This window comes from Neopelma chrysocephalum, unplaced genomic scaffold (assembly GCF_003984885.1).
Source record: "Neopelma chrysocephalum unplaced genomic scaffold, ASM398488v2 Primary Assembly neopelma1_81, whole genome shotgun sequence".
NCBI lineage: Eukaryota > Metazoa > Chordata > Aves > Passeriformes > Pipridae > Neopelma > Neopelma chrysocephalum.
The window spans coordinates 1,428,793-1,445,200 of record NW_020897743.1 but is presented as its reverse complement, the minus strand read 5'-3'; the positions used below and the strand labels follow the sequence as shown (position 1 = coordinate 1,445,200).

Here is a 16,408-nt window from a genome sequence, read left to right as displayed (position 1 = left end):
GACAGGACCAGAACCTGCAGGTTTAGCTTTTCTACTCTCAAAACCAGTGCACGGAGCTTCTGTGGAATCTCACTCACCTCCAGACCTTTTTTTCCCATCCCATGTTTCAGCTCTACCTCTCCCCTGACGTCTAACACAAGTGTGCTCCTCAGATTATGCAAACAGATCAGTGAAAAGTTTTTTTAAAAACTTTCAAAAATAAGGTGATTTATTACCTGGATTACTGCAAAAATGTGTAAAATGTTGCAAGCGGAGAGAAGAGCAGCTAAGTGTTCTGCAAGTGCAGATCCGCCCAGCGCAGGCTGGCAGGGCGGTGGCAGTGGCTGTGACCTGGGCAGGGGAGCTGCCTCCTCCCCGTGCCCGGCAGCCCCGAGTGCGGAAGGGTCCCGCAGACACGGCGTGAAGCCCCGCACTGCCCGCCTCTGACTTCGCCTCCCGCCGCAGGGACCCTCTTCCCCCCCAAGGCCTGCATCTGGCCGCGCTTCCTCGCACGGCTCCGCTCGCCCTGATCTCGGACACTCTTCGCCGCCCCTCAGTTCCCCGCAGCTGCACAAGAGGCCAATGCGCCTGTTCCGCGCCCCTTGGGCCGCGGCGGGTCCCCGGACGAGCCCCCACTGCGCTCGGGAAGCGCGGGCAGCCCCGGGAGCGGAAGGCGGGAGCGGCGCAGGGAGCGGGCGGGGCGGGAGCGGCGCAGGCGCGGGGAGCGGGGGGCGGCTCGTCGGGCCTCATGTCGGGCCGTATGTCGGGCCGCGCGGGGCCGGGCTGGCGCCGCGGGCGGCTGGGCTCGGCGCCGGCCCCGGCTCCTGGCCGTAGGCGGCTGAAGCCGCTGCGCACGGTGGTGGCGTGGAGGGGCCGGGCGGAGTGGGACCAGGTGATGGTGGGGCTGTACTGCGGGGACAGCCGGCTGCAGCAGGACGCGCTGGACCGGGTGTCGGCCTGGAAGAGCCGGTACGGGCCGCGCGGCGCGGGCGGGGAGCGCGATGCGGACCTCGGGGTTCCAAGCGCCGCCTCTGTCCCCGGAGCGGCTCCTCTGACCCTTCTGTCCCAGGCTGCGCCCGGCGCTCGCGGTCCTGGGCCCAGAGGACGCCGGGTACGCGGGCGCAGCTCCCCCGGGGGCAGCTCCGCGGCCGCGGCAGTGTGTGCAGGCTGGGTACGGGGCCCCATCTTGCAGGGCATCTTCGTTGCCGGAGGCTCCGGGCATGTAGCTCCTGTTAGATGCACAGTGACCCCGTGGAGAGCAGGGGACGCAGAAGACCTACGTGCCCGCAGCTTCACGGGCTGGTTTCTCGAGGCAGTGAGCGTACAAGGCCTCCAGATCTTATTCTATGTTGCCTCTGCCGCATCCATACGGAGGAAGACCTGCCTAGATAAGGCATCTTCTGTATGTGCGTAGCATATCAGTAAGTCCTCATTTAACGTGTGCTTAGGAGTAGCCATGTAATCACTGTTCCAGATAGAAGCCTTCTGGAAAGAGTCTTTGATGCTGTCTCTACATACTGTTTCTCAGGCTGTTATGTACCACAGAGCACAAAAACTAGCCGGAAAGCTGCCTTTTTTGCAGGGTGACTGTATTTGTGTGACTGCTCACCTGGTTTTCCTTTTTCTCCAGTTATGGTCAAAAAATGCCTCTTGCAGTGGATTGCACCGCAGAACTGATTCGTTGCAAGGTCCTGGATTCATCTGGCAGATTGAAGTCACATGAGCTCATCCTCTCTTATGGGCTGGCTCTTGTAAGGTAAGGGCTCTGAAGGCCTGTGTGCTTTGTGACAAAGTCCTGGGCAGATGTCCTTATTCAACTAAGTTCACTGTTCATCTCTGAGACCACAACATGTGGGGAATTTGTCTCTGGGGTTCCAAGTTTCTCTGCAGCTTCTGATAGTAATTTTCTTTTCTGTAACGTGCATGCAGGTTTGTCAACTTGATCACAGAAAGGAAACAGAAGATGGCCAGCATTCCTCTGAGACAATTAGCCAGAGAGGTAAATATTTAATAAGAGTTGCTTGATAATTTATGTCTACGCAGAAAGCATATGCATTGTCTGTTAACAACACTGGGTGGAGGGAGTTGTGGGATGTCATTCTTTTGTAACCAAACTAATGGATATAGGTGCCAGTTCTTTCCAACTGCAAAGTTTTAAGAGGCTTGCTGCAACTGTATCTAAATATTTGTTCTTTAAAGTCAGATTAAGACTAAAAAAAGCTGATGATCATTAAAGCTTTTTGAATCACATGTGGTCAAAGCCTTGATTTACATGCGTATAGTCCCACTTGACATACTGCCCTATATTATCCTTTCTTAGCTACTGAGATCCAGGAAAAGAACTAAATCTGTAGTTTATAAATTCTAGTCTTTGACAAGCAAGGCTATACATAAAAAGCACTTAATCACGTTTACAGGCATTTTCATCTGGTGTCTCTGGCTTCAGGTGAGCTTGTCCTCTTCTGTGTCAAGGAGGGAAGGTTCAAGCTGCAGTTGTAATAGCAGGACCAACTTAAATAGTTTTATTACCAGCTGCACCAACCACCATATCTGGGGCTGAACAAGTTTTGATAGTGAAGGACAGACAATGTTTGAGCTCTTCTATATATGCAGCATTGTCTGGGCCCCTGTGTGAGAATTATGAATTGATTTCTACTTTTTTTTGTGGGTTTTTAAGAAAGATTCTGCTTCTCACCTTTTAAAACTGAGCAAGCTTAGAAACAGAGGTCTTGCATAGTTAAAGGTAGTTGTCCTTAGGAAAGTTGCCAAAAATTGTGTACAATTTTTATGTGGATTTCATTATTACGTATGATATGATTTGTATCTTTGGTATACAGTTATCCAGAATGTCTCATCTATTTAAATATAATTTAACTGCTTCTCGGTATCTTATTAAATTACATGTAACACCTCTGTCTAAAAAGAAATCTGTTGTTGCAATTAACGCCAAAGAACTTAAAATCGCAAGGCCACAGGAGGAGTGAGATCAGGGAGTTGGGGGATCTTGGCCCACCCTCGAAGTGGGAAGCTGGGTAACTACAGTGCAGGAGTGACCTAGGTATAGGCTCAGCTTTGTGAGGCTGCAGGCAGCTGTGGCACGATGCAGTGAAAATGTGGGGTGACATCCACTGGCTGTTCTTCCAGGTGGATATCCCCATCTGGGTTGTGGACCTGCGTCACGAGCTGACCCACGGGAAGCTGCCGCGGCTGGCCCTGTGCCGCAAGGGTGAGTGCTGCCAGGGAGGTGGCACTGCCAGGGGTGGAAACACCAGTGCCATGAGCCCTAAGAGGAGCATCCCTCCCTCCAGTGTGGGGGGCTGCAGGGCGTGCAGTGGACTTGTCAGACGCGGGGAGGGTTTGCCACTGCCCTGTGGGGGTAGCTGAACTGTGTCTGGTGGCTCCAGGCTGTGGTGCATCACAGGGAAGATGTTCAGAGGCTTCCCCCTATCCCTGAAAAAATACTAGAAAAAACAGTTTGGTACTCTGGCTTTTTTACAGCACAGGAAGTTCATCTCGGGGAAATAGATAAAACCTTTTCCTGATGGTTTAGAGGTAACCGAAGACTCTTTAAAAAATCCTGTTTAGGGAGAAAAGCAGTATGTACTGCAAGCCTGAATGAATGACCAGCTCCTGGCATTTGAAGGGATTCTTGGGAATTTTGGGTTAAACACTGATGAGCCAGTTAAATAACCTTCAGCAGGGTCCTTAGATTGAGGTGGATGCAGAAACTGTAATGGAAGTAAAGGCATTTTCTTTCTATCTTATGTATGCCTAGTGTGTTCTCTGCACAAAAAAATATCATGTTATTGTTGTAGACACTATGTTGACCATGGTGATACTGAAGTACTGGCTCATTTTCTCATTAGAATGCCACTGCTGGGACTTAGTTTCTGCTTAAATTTGACGTAGCTTGAGCTAGGTGCAGCACTATAGTAGTGTCCAGTCTTTTTTGTTGCCAAAAAGAAAGTGGATGGATGTTACCAGGCCTGTGATACTGGATTGTGGGGGATTTCTGTGGTTCCTTTTTGGGGGGAAGGAGGTTGGTTTTATGTTGGGGTTTTTTTTGGTTGGTTTGTTTTTTTTAATTTGCTCACCTTTCCATTAATGGAGTTCTATATGTTTTCTGGGTTCGTAACTGTTTAATAGCACTTCTTTTCATAATACAAGTTAGTAATGTGCCACTTATATTCTTTTTTTTCAGTAACAAGTCCTCACTGAGAAGGTAATGTTTTCTGTTCTCCTTTAGGTTGTGATGTTGTGCTGGACTGGCTACGAAAGACATATTGGAGCCGTCAACTGGGCAATAACTTGTGTGAAGAAAGTGAGGATGAGGATGAGGATGAGGAAGAGGAGGAAGCAAACACAGAGTTGGGCAATGATGCATGGGAGGTTCAAACCCCGCAGCATGAGGCCTGTCAGAAACACAAGGAATTCCACGGTAGATGTCCCTATAACAATGGCAGATAGAAGGATTAGATGTGCTGGTTTAAACGTGTCATCTTCTAGCATAAAGATATAGCTTCAGCTCAGGTTTTAGGATTCCTCTGCACCTTGGTGGATTCTTGGGGTTGACTGACTGGTTTGGTATTAGCTCACCAAATTTGTAGCATAAAATCCTTTACTTTTGTTGAATATGCAGTATCATAATCAGTAGCAACTGCTATACTGGGATGAAAGCATTGTAAAAATTAGTTGTAGCGTCTTGATAGGCACAGTTTTGGTCTTGAGGCCACTACTGACAAAGAAGGCTATAGTCTTTTTATAGCTCTCAAAACTTTGTAGATTCTAACTTGAGAAAGAGCAAGATAGAAGTGATTTAGCCAATTTCAAAATACTTTGCATGTGGACAGAAAAATCATTAACTGCTGATAGTATTAAAAAAAAAAATCACAGGTAACTCAGCCTGGGCATAATCTGAGATACTATGTGCAGAACAATGGGAAATCTTTGGTAAACTGTTCCAATGGTTGCTTTTTCATCACTAGAAGTCTTTGAACCCAAAATAAAGGACTTTTCTCAAAGTGGATTTCTAGTTTGAATGACTAAGTGGAGGAAGTGAGAGTTCAGATTAGATGTCTGGTCTGCAAGTTTTCGGCATGTGAAGTATCAAACAGTACCTCAAACAGTAAAACAAATTAGTCATAATTTTTTTCTGACAAAACATGGCAGGCTTATGGGGGTAACTTGCCCAACCCATTACAGCAGCCCAGTCCAAGGCTCAGAGAGTGCAAAAATGCTGAAGTGATGCTTGGTGCTCCCTAGAAGGTCACACTAGGTGACTAATGATTCAGGCTTTAGGACCTACGGATTTGTTTCAAGTCTTTAGATTCCTCCCTTACAGACTCTATATACATAGAGTTGCTGTGATCCAGAAAATTTTAGCTAATTTTTGAGTTTAATGCAGCATTTATTAGAACAATCCAAACCTAGAGGCAGTACTAAACTTTGGAACAGAGCAGCTCCTAACGTTTTTCTTGTTAGAGTGTTTTTCTGGTCTTCTGTGTTCATGTTGAATGAGATCCAAGCATGAGCTGTTCCTTCTTCTCCCTGGCTACCCTAAACAAAAAAACCATACCACCCCCAGTTGACAAAAGAGAGAATCGCAGAATGATATAGTAGATTCTGTGATTTGTATGTCCAGAGTAATGGAATGGGAATGGTATATCAGTCCTGCAATTCAGATGCATTTGAAGTTTTATATGGCTGATACTGGGTGATGGACACCCTCTTAGCTGGCAACAGTGACAGCTGAATGGTGAAATATTTTGGAAGATGTTGCTATTTCAGGTATAGTAAAAGTGGTCCACAGATAAAAGACATTTCATGCAGGTGGTAAATTAAAGTTCAATGAAGTCCAATAAGGACATGGTTAGTTTGTAAATAGCCGTAGTGCTGTTGCAATAGATACAAAATCCAAGTATAAGAAATACAAATATGCATCAGAACACAAACTGCATATAGGAACAATTTCTTCCTAAACTGATCTATTTAAGGATTTTTTTTTTGAGCTGTCTGCATTTATCCAACTTGCCTGTCTTTGACCACTGTTAGTGATAAAATAAGGAATTCATGGTTCAACCCAACTTGAGAAAATTTATGTTGCTGGAAGAGTCTGGGAGTTTTGTGAGTCTTTAGTGTGTTGTCTGAATCAGAATTTCTGTGTAATTTGACTGATGCCTTCCTTGAGTGTATATTCAGCAAAACTAAGCAGCTTGCTTAGAGACTAAATTCCCTTACATAGCTGATCTCCTGTTTAAACTACATATTTATGTTTATTTCTAGAAAAAGTCAGAGATATTCTGATATCTTACAAGAATGAACAGTTTCGGGTAAGTTTACTCTGATTATCAGCACTTTTGTTACTTGTTATTTCCTGCTTGGGGCAATACATGTGTTAGTTCCTTGTTTGGATATCATTACTAGTGTTGTCACACGTGGCTTGCCAAAGGAAAGCTTCTCTACAGAGAACAAGCAATTTGAGCTGTGATAGTTTCTAATATGAACACTTTGTTCATATTAGATGAACAGGAGATACATACTTATTGGAGATCCCAAGTCTTCCATGTCCCAGTGGATAGTGCTCAATTTGTTTTCATTCATCCTAAAATCTCTGGAAATTTAGACCTGTCATTCAGAAGTCATTAGTCCATATTTTCTATCATCCATAGTATATATTTGCAGTGACCCAGTGGCTGAGGTGCTGCAGACTCAGACAAGGTATATATCAAATGAAGAAACCACTAACTTTCAGAGGATTACTGACCTTAGATATTCCCTCTTTCATTCTTGGTACAATCTGGCTTTTATTTTGATCTACTGTGTGCATAATGTGACTGGCAAAACCTTGTCCTGAGTAGTTGACCTAATCCCCATGTCACATGCTGAGTTAATGATTCAGAATGGCTCTGTCCTGGTTGGTGCTGAAGTCAGTGAGAGCAGGGTTTAGAACCAGAATGAGGATGCCAGGACTGTGACTCCTTGATACTCCTGTCTTTTTAATTCAGGCCTTTTCCAAGTATGACATGGCTTATATTAATTTTTACTGTAACTCTAGGAAGAGGAGCTTTTGTGAATTTTTTCGAGTGCTATTGATGACGTACATAATGGCATGTGCATCTTCCCTTCAGAGCAATGTCCTCATGTTTGCCATTGGGGCATATTTTCTGTTAATGCTAGAATTTTTCCTTCACTCAGGTTATGCAGGCTATGCAGTCTGCTTCAAAGTCTCGAGAATTGTGGTCTGATTCCTCTTCAGAAATGGATTGGATTTTGGCTCAAATCAAAGACCTGATGCAGGAAAACAGGTACATCTCTAATAAATAACTGAGGTGAAAGGTTCAGTCCAGAACTCAGCCTGTAGCCCTGTTGCACTACCTTTTCACAGTGTTCTTCACCTGATAGTGGAGAAAGCAAGTAGTAGATTTCCTCGACATCTTTGAGGACTGAGTTGTTAATCTGTGTTAATGAGTAATGTTCCCTGTGCCAGCTGGTCTCCAAGGTGTTGTCCCAGACTTAGCTGTGCTGGCCCCAAGGCATGTCAGCATCTTCAGTGTCTTCAAAAGCTTTCCCAACAACCTTGTATAGACTTCAATTTCACAGTGACCTTTAGAATTCTTCAAAATTGCAGGGCAATACTTGGCATTTTCTATACTTTCTGTCTTTCTATGACTAGAGAGCCTCTAGGACGCAGTGTGTTGAGACCATACAAATTTGCATGAAGATCTTGAATCAGTGTAACTGTAGAGAGGAGAAAGTATCATGTTATAGGTAAGAGCTATAGCTCCTGATGTTTCAAATATAAATATATATGCCCTACCTGCTGCTGATTAGTTCAAGAGGTTATCAGATGATGTGCCAGAATAAAACCCTGGATTGCCCGTCAGTTGCTGGGCATGGAATAATGAGCAGGAAGGCATGAAGATTCTGTCATGAGAAGGAGAACTTGCTAAACATGGGGCTTCTGTATCAATTTAACTGTCTCTAAATAGCTGGACGGTACAGGTAGAAGAAAGCCATTGTACCTGCCTGGGAAGCCTCCATGTGACTGAGGGAATAAACAGTTACAGACCTCTGTGTTCACAAAACACAGTAAAGTACTAAACTAGCTGTATGTAGCCTGACACCCAGTTTCTGGGGCTTTCTGGAGCTAATGCCACTCAAAGGAGAAGGATCAAAACTGGATTTTGTTTTTAGAAACAAATTACATTCTACCACTTGCCTTCTCATGTCCCACCACATCATCTACTTATGACAAAGTGATCTAACCTGTGTGTATGTGTTGTTTCTATATGCTGAGCTCTTCAGCTGCTGTTTGTATTTATAAAAATTCAGCATTGTATCTAAGTCATGTCTGGATGTTTAGAGTTGGAAGTCACTCCTGTTGGAGAAGACAAATTTTCTCATCTGTTATCAAAATATGCCATGTTTGACATGGGTGCTACCATTCCAGATCTTTGCACGGGTATAGAAGCTCATGGATAGAAATGTGAACAGAAGAATTCAAGAGAATCATATTGGATATTGGGGTAGTTGTGGAAATTTTACCTCTGTCCCTTTTGCTGTATCTTATTTTCAAGAGTCAGTCAGTGCAGCCTACCTGTGTTGGTACCCTCAGTCTTCACTTTCATTAAGCCAGCCTAATAGGAGATGGAGTGATCCTGGAGCCTGCAGCATTCAGTGCTGTCAGACTAAATGAAGTTTGCAGGATAGTTGTAAGGGCAGGAGGCATCCAAAAAAGAACTGCAGGGAAGAGCAGTTTTGACCTCATCTGCTGAACAGCTGTGCACACTATATGATGTGACTTGGGCCAGCAGGTCAGCAGGGTTGGCTTTCCCCCTGAGATTTAATGTAGCACTGTGAGTCAGAGGTTCTCTGATCTTGGCTGGCTGGCTGGCAGCAGAGTTGGATCATGCCCCACAGGTATTTCAGTATAAGTGTTCCTGTGCTTTTGAAATACCAGGATACTTGTAACTCGAGTATAAATGTTTCCTTCAAGGTTCCGGTTCTGTTCCAGATTGTACAACTGCACATTTCCTCCAAGTCAAATAGGATATATCCAACCCAAAACTGGCATATGATTTTAGTGCTTTGCAAAATTTTCTATCCCCTCCTAATTGTTCCAGGTATTTGGCTCTCAAACTTGTTTCAGAAGTGGTGCAAGCCATGTTTTGATTTGTAAAGGAGTAAGTGTCATTAATAAGTCTCTCTGATTGCTCTAGGGAAGCAGTGGCTGAAGCTCTTCTCAGTGATGGCTTTCTCATCCCAAAGATGGATTGTCTGAAGTTGCTAAATATCAAGTATGAAGGTTAGTATTTTGGGCACCATGCCAGTAAGAAGTGCACAGTTAGTGTTCTGACCAAGCCTGTTCTTTTTTTCCCATTATGTTGAAATCTGTAATTCTCTGCATATTTTTCGTACATCTAGGTCCTCAAACATGTTTTACCCTGTTCTCCAGACCCCTCTGTGTCCATGCTTAGCTAATGCTTTTGCATAAATCTCTTAGTATGGAAGGCTAACTCTTCAGCACTGAATGCCCAGCCAAAATATCTTTCAAAGCCTGCATCTCTGCCCTTTTATGCAATAGTTGCTGATTTCATGAACTCCCACTAGTTTCATCTACATTGAAAATTTGAAGCAAATCAAAATGAATGGGTTTTTTTGAGCCTCATTCACCAGTTGCATCTTAGTTCCAAAATGCTGCCCATACGTATGGAGTTGCATGGATTTTCTGCAAGAGAATTAGATACCTAGAGGGAGTGAAAATTAATACATTCTGTATTTCACAGCCAAAGAACTTTCCAAGAAAGATCCTCAAATATCGGTGACTATATTATTACAGTAGTAAAAATTTAGGAGCTTTTTTATTCTATGTTGCTTTGCTCAATGTATCTTCTCTTTGCAGTATATTTTTAGACAGAATGGGACTTAATTATGTGTGAAATAAGCTGAAATGGAAAAGGGATTAGCAAAGCAGGTAGATTTTCCTGTGCTAATAATTTCCTTGTGCTAATTATCAATTTGTTGCTTATTTCATTTCCCTAGCATAAGAAAAATGATAGTTTCAGGTTCAGTGAAGATCCCAAAAATACACTGGAACCAATGATCTTAGAACAGACGACTTCAGTTTGGTGCAAGTGTCACACCCGCGTTTCACAAAAAATTGCAAAACACTAATTTGTGGCTTCTCTTTTTTTTTTTTTAATTCTTATTGCAGCAAATAAAGAGGTATGGCAGTTCAAAATTCCTCAGACCTTTTACTGCTTTTGGCAACCTTTGCTGACAGGCCTCCTTTCACGAAGTTTTACACAGATCCTAATAGAGAAAATGTTTATGGAGCTGAAGGAATGTTCTGACTCTTCAGAACTCAGGCATCAGTTCTTGATCAGCTGGATTTCTGAGTTGCTGACTGGCATTGCCAAAGTAAACGCTGGTGAGTGTGTCTGGAATTTTTGTGTTTAAAGAAATATAAGAGTCTCCTCTGTACTAGTGTGAAAACGGGGAGTGGTGGGAACTTTAGACAGAAAGTGTAGTAACCTAATTAATACATTTTGTCTTGTGAACTTAAAGCTTTTATTGGTGCATTTCTTAGACTTTTCAACCTGCAGCTTATGCATTTCATGTATTTTTTAGTAAAAAATTGAAATTGTTATTATAACTTCACTGCAGCTTCCTCAAGATAGGAAAAGCCAATCTCTCATATGAAAGATCAGGCTATTTTTTCCAGATATCAGTACTTGTAGGAAATAACAGTAGCAGGTAACAAATACAGATGTTACATGCGATCTGTTCCCAGTTTTTTCCTCCCTTAACAGAAGCCTGTCTTTACAAGATACTAAATAGTGTTGCTGTCCTTTATTGATGCTATTGCAGGACCTCTATGCCTTCTAAACTTACACAAAAGTAATAAGAAGTATTTTGTTTTCAGTTCCTGACTCCTTAGAGCTGTTAAAATTTGCAAACTGTATGTTTCATTCCGGAGGCAGTGAGGAGCCTTAATTATTCAGTGTCAGAGGTATTCTGTGAACAGGACTTCTATACTGTGGCCTAGTGTAATCCTAGAGATTTCCAGCTGGTTAATTTTACTGCCTCTTCTGTCTTCTCCTGGTCAGGCTCAGACTGTACAAAGATTTTGCCAGTATCTCAGGTAGTCATGGGTTAATATTTCGTGCTTTTGCTCAGCACTGAGCATCTGTTATGTACCCAGACCCCTGAACAGTGCTCACTCACCTCAATTTTGCTGTTAACTCTACTCACTGCAGAGCTGCCTGGAATGGTGCTGGGCCCCAGATGCAGTATGCTGCATTTACTTGGGATAATACTGTTCAAACACATCTTATGGCTTTCCTGTCTGGGGTGACATGCCCAGGGCCAGCTTGGAAAGGTCTGCACCTCGTTGTGGTTAGGTCTTGTGGAGCCAACCTGCTTGTCAGTGCATTGTCATGTCCCTTATGCCAACCTTGATGTGTTTGGTCAGTATATTGAGTCACGGACATGAATTGAAATGCCAGCTTATTTGAGGATGTGTTCCAGTAAAAATGCAGAGGGATGAAGGGCATATTTTTGAGTTTTGAGCACCTTGTCGTTTTCGTTATCTTCTTTGAAGGGAAGAAAAAACAGCACTGTAACAAACAGGTGTCGGTGAAGGAGCTGTTCCTCCATAAAGTTCCTTTGCAGTGGATAAGACTGACTGACAGTTGCTTGGAAGCTCCCTGCTGGGCAACCCCACATCTTCTTCAGCTGTAAGTTTGATCCTGTGCCCTAGAAAAGGGACAGGAAACAGTGCTCTGTAACAGCTTTGGTTCCCTAGTGATGCACTGAGTTATAGCTGTGTTCCCTTCCCTTCCTTTGCCTCTAGTAGGAATTGTGACATGTGCATATAAAGCTGTGCTTGTTGCTACTCATCTCCTCACTGATTCCACAAAGAGAAGGAAGAGAATTTAAAGGATTGCACCTTCAAAATGAAAACAGAGGTTATCTGGGGAGGTACTGAAGAAGCAACCTGGTCAGAAGAAAAGTGACTTGGTAGAGGTGTGACTGCTTATAGAGGTGATACCACCTGTGGTAAATTTGTAACTTTTACACATGAAAACAGCAAAGCAGGAATTCAGTTAGAAGTATCCCAAAGTCCTTAATTTTAATTACAAAGAGAGAGTATTACAGCATCCACGGATCAGGGAATAATCAGAATTTGCCTGTTAGAGGAGCTATATGAGCCAGCTGTCCTGGAGGAAAAAAAACACTTAAAAGCAGAAAAGACTCCAGATGAAGGTTTATCAAGCCTTATAAGACTTTTCTGTTGCGCTTTTTCCTTTTTAGGATCCTCACAATCATGAGACCTCGCTTGTCACGTACTTCTCGGAAGAACCTTCTCTATCTTGCTTCCATTTACACAGAAGGAGGTGCCCCTTTGTCCAGTCCAGGCCTCTCTTCAGACAGCAGTGAACATCCAATTTACACTATAGAGAGCTTACAGTGGAGAGTCAGGCAGGAAAATCAGGTTAAAAATCAAGGGCAGACTGTAGAGAAAGAAGATGATGTGCTGGAGAGAGATGATGGTGTAGAGGAAGTGGAGGAGGAGGAAGAAGAGATGGTAACTGAAACAAATCCTTTGGAAGGACTGGCTCATCCTGGTAACATGGCGGCTGTGGCTGAGAGAAGAGCAGCACTGCAAGGGTCCCCCTGGCAGATCACTGCAGGTAAAGAGTGACTCTGTAAGACTTTTGCTGCACACCTGAGATTGTTCATTTTTGCTGAATGGCTGAGTTGCATGGGGCAGTATTTGTGGACTTGGTGGGGGAATCTTGTTTCTGAAAATCTCTCTGGGAAGGTCAGACTCCTTGTTTTTGTACTGTTTTTACCTAGATGAAGTACAATGGAAAGACTTTCCTCTTGGGAAACTCCCAGGTCAGACAGATGACCCTGATGGTCTCATGTTGGATAATTATTCTATGATGTCCCTGCTTGATCAGCCAGTGAGAGATGAGTGGAAGACTCTCCATACAAAGTGAGTAATGGTGTCCTCAACCATGAAATGCATTTATCTCTCTGTGCCTTGTACTATATACCATGTGAAAAATTAAGGCTGGGATTTCCTTTTTACTTCTGTTTAACTAAATAGTTTGACCTATCTAATATCTCCTACTGTCTCTGATACCCACTAACTGTGCTTTTCTTCCAAGTAATGTGTGTGTTTGGGAGGACCTTCGCAGTGCTGGTGTAAGAGCATAACTGTGCTGTGCATAACAGTCTGTTCTTCAGACTGTGCTGACAACTTTCAGCGTTGTCTGATGTTTTTAGTAAGACACAGTCTGCTGATCCCTTAGAGTAACTAGTCTGGAAGGGCAGAATTTTTAAATAAAGCTACTGAGAGCTGGTGCAGACTCTGCCTGGTGATACACTGGGATGAATAATTTTTATGGGAACGACTGTGACCTCGCAGTTAAAGCATTCAAGACTAAAAGCCTTGGAAGTCACTTAGCTTCCCCATGTTTCAGTTTTCCTAGACTAGCTGATCTGTAGGAAGGAGGAGTCATTCTGAAATGCACAGTGGTTTGCAGAAGCACTTTGAGGTGCATTAGTGGGAAAGCATGAAGATGAGGTGATAAAGTTACCCACAGAAAATGGTTGACTGCAATTACTTTTGTAATACCTGAGGAGAGAATTGGCTGTACATCACTGGGGTGGTGAATATGCTGAGAGTTTCACATCAGTGAATGCAAACGTGTCTCTTTTCTGTATGCTTGAAATGGAAACCGAAGTACACTTCCTGAGTAAGCTCTGTGTCACTGCAGTCCCAGTTATTCATCCTACCGTTAACCCAGCAGGAGACAAACTCTCTTCTTACCCTCACCCACCACAACAGGACACTCCCTGCTTATTTGTACTGCATTAGTCTGACAGTGTGTTTGCATAATGGATAAAATCAGACAGAAGTTATTGCTGCCTGTATTGCTGTGACAACTCACCAGTGTCATGGGAAGTTACTTCATGAAGCCCTAATCTCACTTTTTGAAGATGGAGGAACATACTCAAAACTTACCTCTTTGCATTTGTCTCCTTCATCTTTTCCTGTCATTAAGTCTGAGAGCTACTATTTATAATGGCTCCTGTTCTTATTCCTTTCTTTTGTTTTGCACTCCTTGTGTCTTTCAAACTATCTGAGACTTAAATGCAGTGGCACAATTAGTAGTCAAAAATGTGATTTCCGTGGTATCCTTTGAGGAAGCCATCTTATAATATTGCTATCTTCACTCCTCCTGCCCTTTTCTTAAAAGAAACCACTGCAAGGATTATGAAATACTGCCATTTAGCACTTACTAGCACAGCCTCAGCAGGCTTCAACACTTAAGTTCCTGTTAACTGGGGCCCCTCTGAAAAGCAGCCTCTCCTATAGCCACTTATTCTAGTATTGAGCATCTGGAAAAGGCTTAGAGTTTTTTGGTGAATAGCTTGAAGTTGCTGTGCAAATAAAACATCCCAAACATCTCAGCCTTTTTGCAGGAATTTTTTCTGTCTTCAGAGCTCTTTGGTTTTAACATGAGACAATTTCCTGAGATGCTTGGATACTTTGAAAAAGCTTACAGTTCCTTCCTCCCTGGCTCCAAAATATTGTGTTTATTGGTGTTTTTTCTGGTGTGTGCTGTGCACGTGTGTTGTCTAAGTTCATGTTTAGTTGCTGAGGCAACCTCTGAAGCTTTGAACCTGTCATCCTTAGGCAGATGTTTTGTTTTTGTGATAAGCCTATGTGCTTTTTGTTAGCTCCCAGTGCTCAGTTTACCTGACAGCAGGAGCAAATTTGGCAAACAATGACCACTAGGAGCGTTTTCTGAGGGTGCAGGTACTGACTTGCTGTTGCTTTAGGGATTGCATCCTTGAAGGTCTCTGTAAATGCATTGGTTCCCACAACTTCTTTCTAAAGCCATAGGAATGGGCAGTATTTGTGTGCAGGATAGGCACTGTAACATTTGTAACTTGTGATGACTGTTCTTATGTTAATTGCTTGCTGTGTTAGCATTTCACCTGATGAGCTGCAAAGGACAGATGAAGGTTCAGATGAAAATTGTTCTCTGGTTATTTCTGCAGTCACGTGTCCCTCAGAACTGTCAGTAGCTGGTAATCTTACTTTTGGTTTGTGCGTTGGTACCTTTGGTGTTTCAGGACTGTTGCCTCTCTTGAACAGACTGATGAAAAACTAAGGACATTCCAGCAGCTAAATGTTCAGAGCTAAAAAAGAAAAATTATGTTGTGGAAATAATGTGCTCTCAAAATTAACTTTGGTGATGTGAGCTTCTAAATCAGCTCAGTGCTTATGTGCTTTATTTCTCTTCCTCATAGCTCTGCAGAATTGAAAATTCATGGGACAGGAGGATTGTTATGGACCCAGAATGACTTCCATAAAATAAAAAGTGGCCTTCAACTTTTCTGAGACAGCATCAGAGTGCTCTGTGACTTTCAGTATTGCACAAGTTAAGTGGGATGGAAGAACTACTAATGGTGGTGGGGAAATAATTTGTTGTTGTTGTTGTGATTTACTGATTTTTTACCAAATAAAATCAGTGTTTTATAAAGGTGGTTTAAGGTCCATGTATAGTAACCATTGTCTTGCTTAACCACTGTCATGAACCTTTAGCTCTAGCTGATGTTTGCCAAATACTGTCACGAACCTTTAGCTCTAGCTGATGTTTGCCAAATACAGTTAAGAGTAGTTTGGAATCCCTCAAGGTTCCTTAATTTTTTCATAGTTAATAAATGCAACTGACTTTGAAGACAAACCTTCCTCCTGGTTCCTGTTTCTCCATTCTCACTCAGGTATTCTAGAAAGTGTCCTCTGGTCCTCATTAGCCAGACTGTTGAGCTGATTTTGTAGCTGATCAGTCCTGTAGGAGTGATTTTGCCAAGATAAGATTATGCTACAGTTTTCACCTAGCTGGGATTTCACACAGAGCTTCAGGGATCAATCCTGGCTATAGCATGGCTGAATGCACTGTGGTGCACAAATACTTTTCCAAATGTTTTTGTCACCATTTTTGTCAAGTGATGATCTTGAGGCCATTACTGTCTCTTTTTCAATGAAGTTTTTTGCTTGATGTTATTTTTGTTCACAATTTTGCTAAGGTTCATAACCAATACTGTGGTCTCTGCTGAAAGCTGGTATGATTACTGCAGAAATGGACCTGAGTGAGTGCCCTGTTGAAAAGTTACTGAGAAAACTGGCTTCCAGATAGTTTTTCCTAAATTCAGTTTTCTTTACCTGTATTACAGGTTCTCAAAACTTGGAGGCTTGTGCAATTACCTGTAACAAAAACCAGGAGTTTAAGTATGTATTTATTGCAGGACTCCTCAATAAGGCTTTGTTAGAGTGCATCTGCTAGAGGGTAATACAGAGGCTTTCTCGGAGTCAGTCTAATAATTTGATGTTTTACAAACTAAT

At 43.0% G+C, this 16,408-nt stretch overlaps 1 protein-coding gene across 1 annotated transcript; it reads left to right on the top strand.

Moving 5' to 3' along the window:
- The first annotated feature begins 739 nt into the window (after nucleotides 1-739).
- On the top strand, nucleotides 740-15,628 carry LAS1L (LAS1 like, ribosome biogenesis factor). The gene is made up of 13 exons (XM_027690510.1): nucleotides 740-948; nucleotides 1,610-1,735; nucleotides 1,909-1,978; nucleotides 3,124-3,205; nucleotides 4,226-4,417; nucleotides 6,262-6,308; nucleotides 7,174-7,283; nucleotides 9,198-9,283; nucleotides 10,193-10,408; nucleotides 11,582-11,717; nucleotides 12,295-12,674; nucleotides 12,841-12,982; nucleotides 15,313-15,628. Exons 1-13 carry the CDS (start codon nucleotides 740-742, stop codon nucleotides 15,401-15,403), a joined length of 1,887 nt encoding a protein of 628 aa, XP_027546311.1. The 3' UTR covers nucleotides 15,404-15,628.
- The last annotated feature ends 780 nt before the right edge of the window (nucleotides 15,629-16,408 follow it).

What these genes read in the sequence shown, in the direction of transcription:
- LAS1L (XM_027690510.1), top strand. Translation starts at nt 740, where the DNA reads ATGTCGGGCCGCGCGGGGCCGGGCTGGCGCCGCGGGCGGCTGGGCTCG. An exon ending in ACAAGAATGAACAGTTTCGG is followed by an intron (nt 6,309 to 7,173) that starts GTAAGTTTACTC and finishes TCCTTCACTCAG; the next exon opens with GTTATGCAGGCTATGCAGTC. An exon ending in GCTAAATATCAAGTATGAAG is followed by an intron (nt 9,284 to 10,192) that starts GTTAGTATTTTG and finishes TTCTTATTGCAG; the next exon opens with CAAATAAAGAGGTATGGCAG.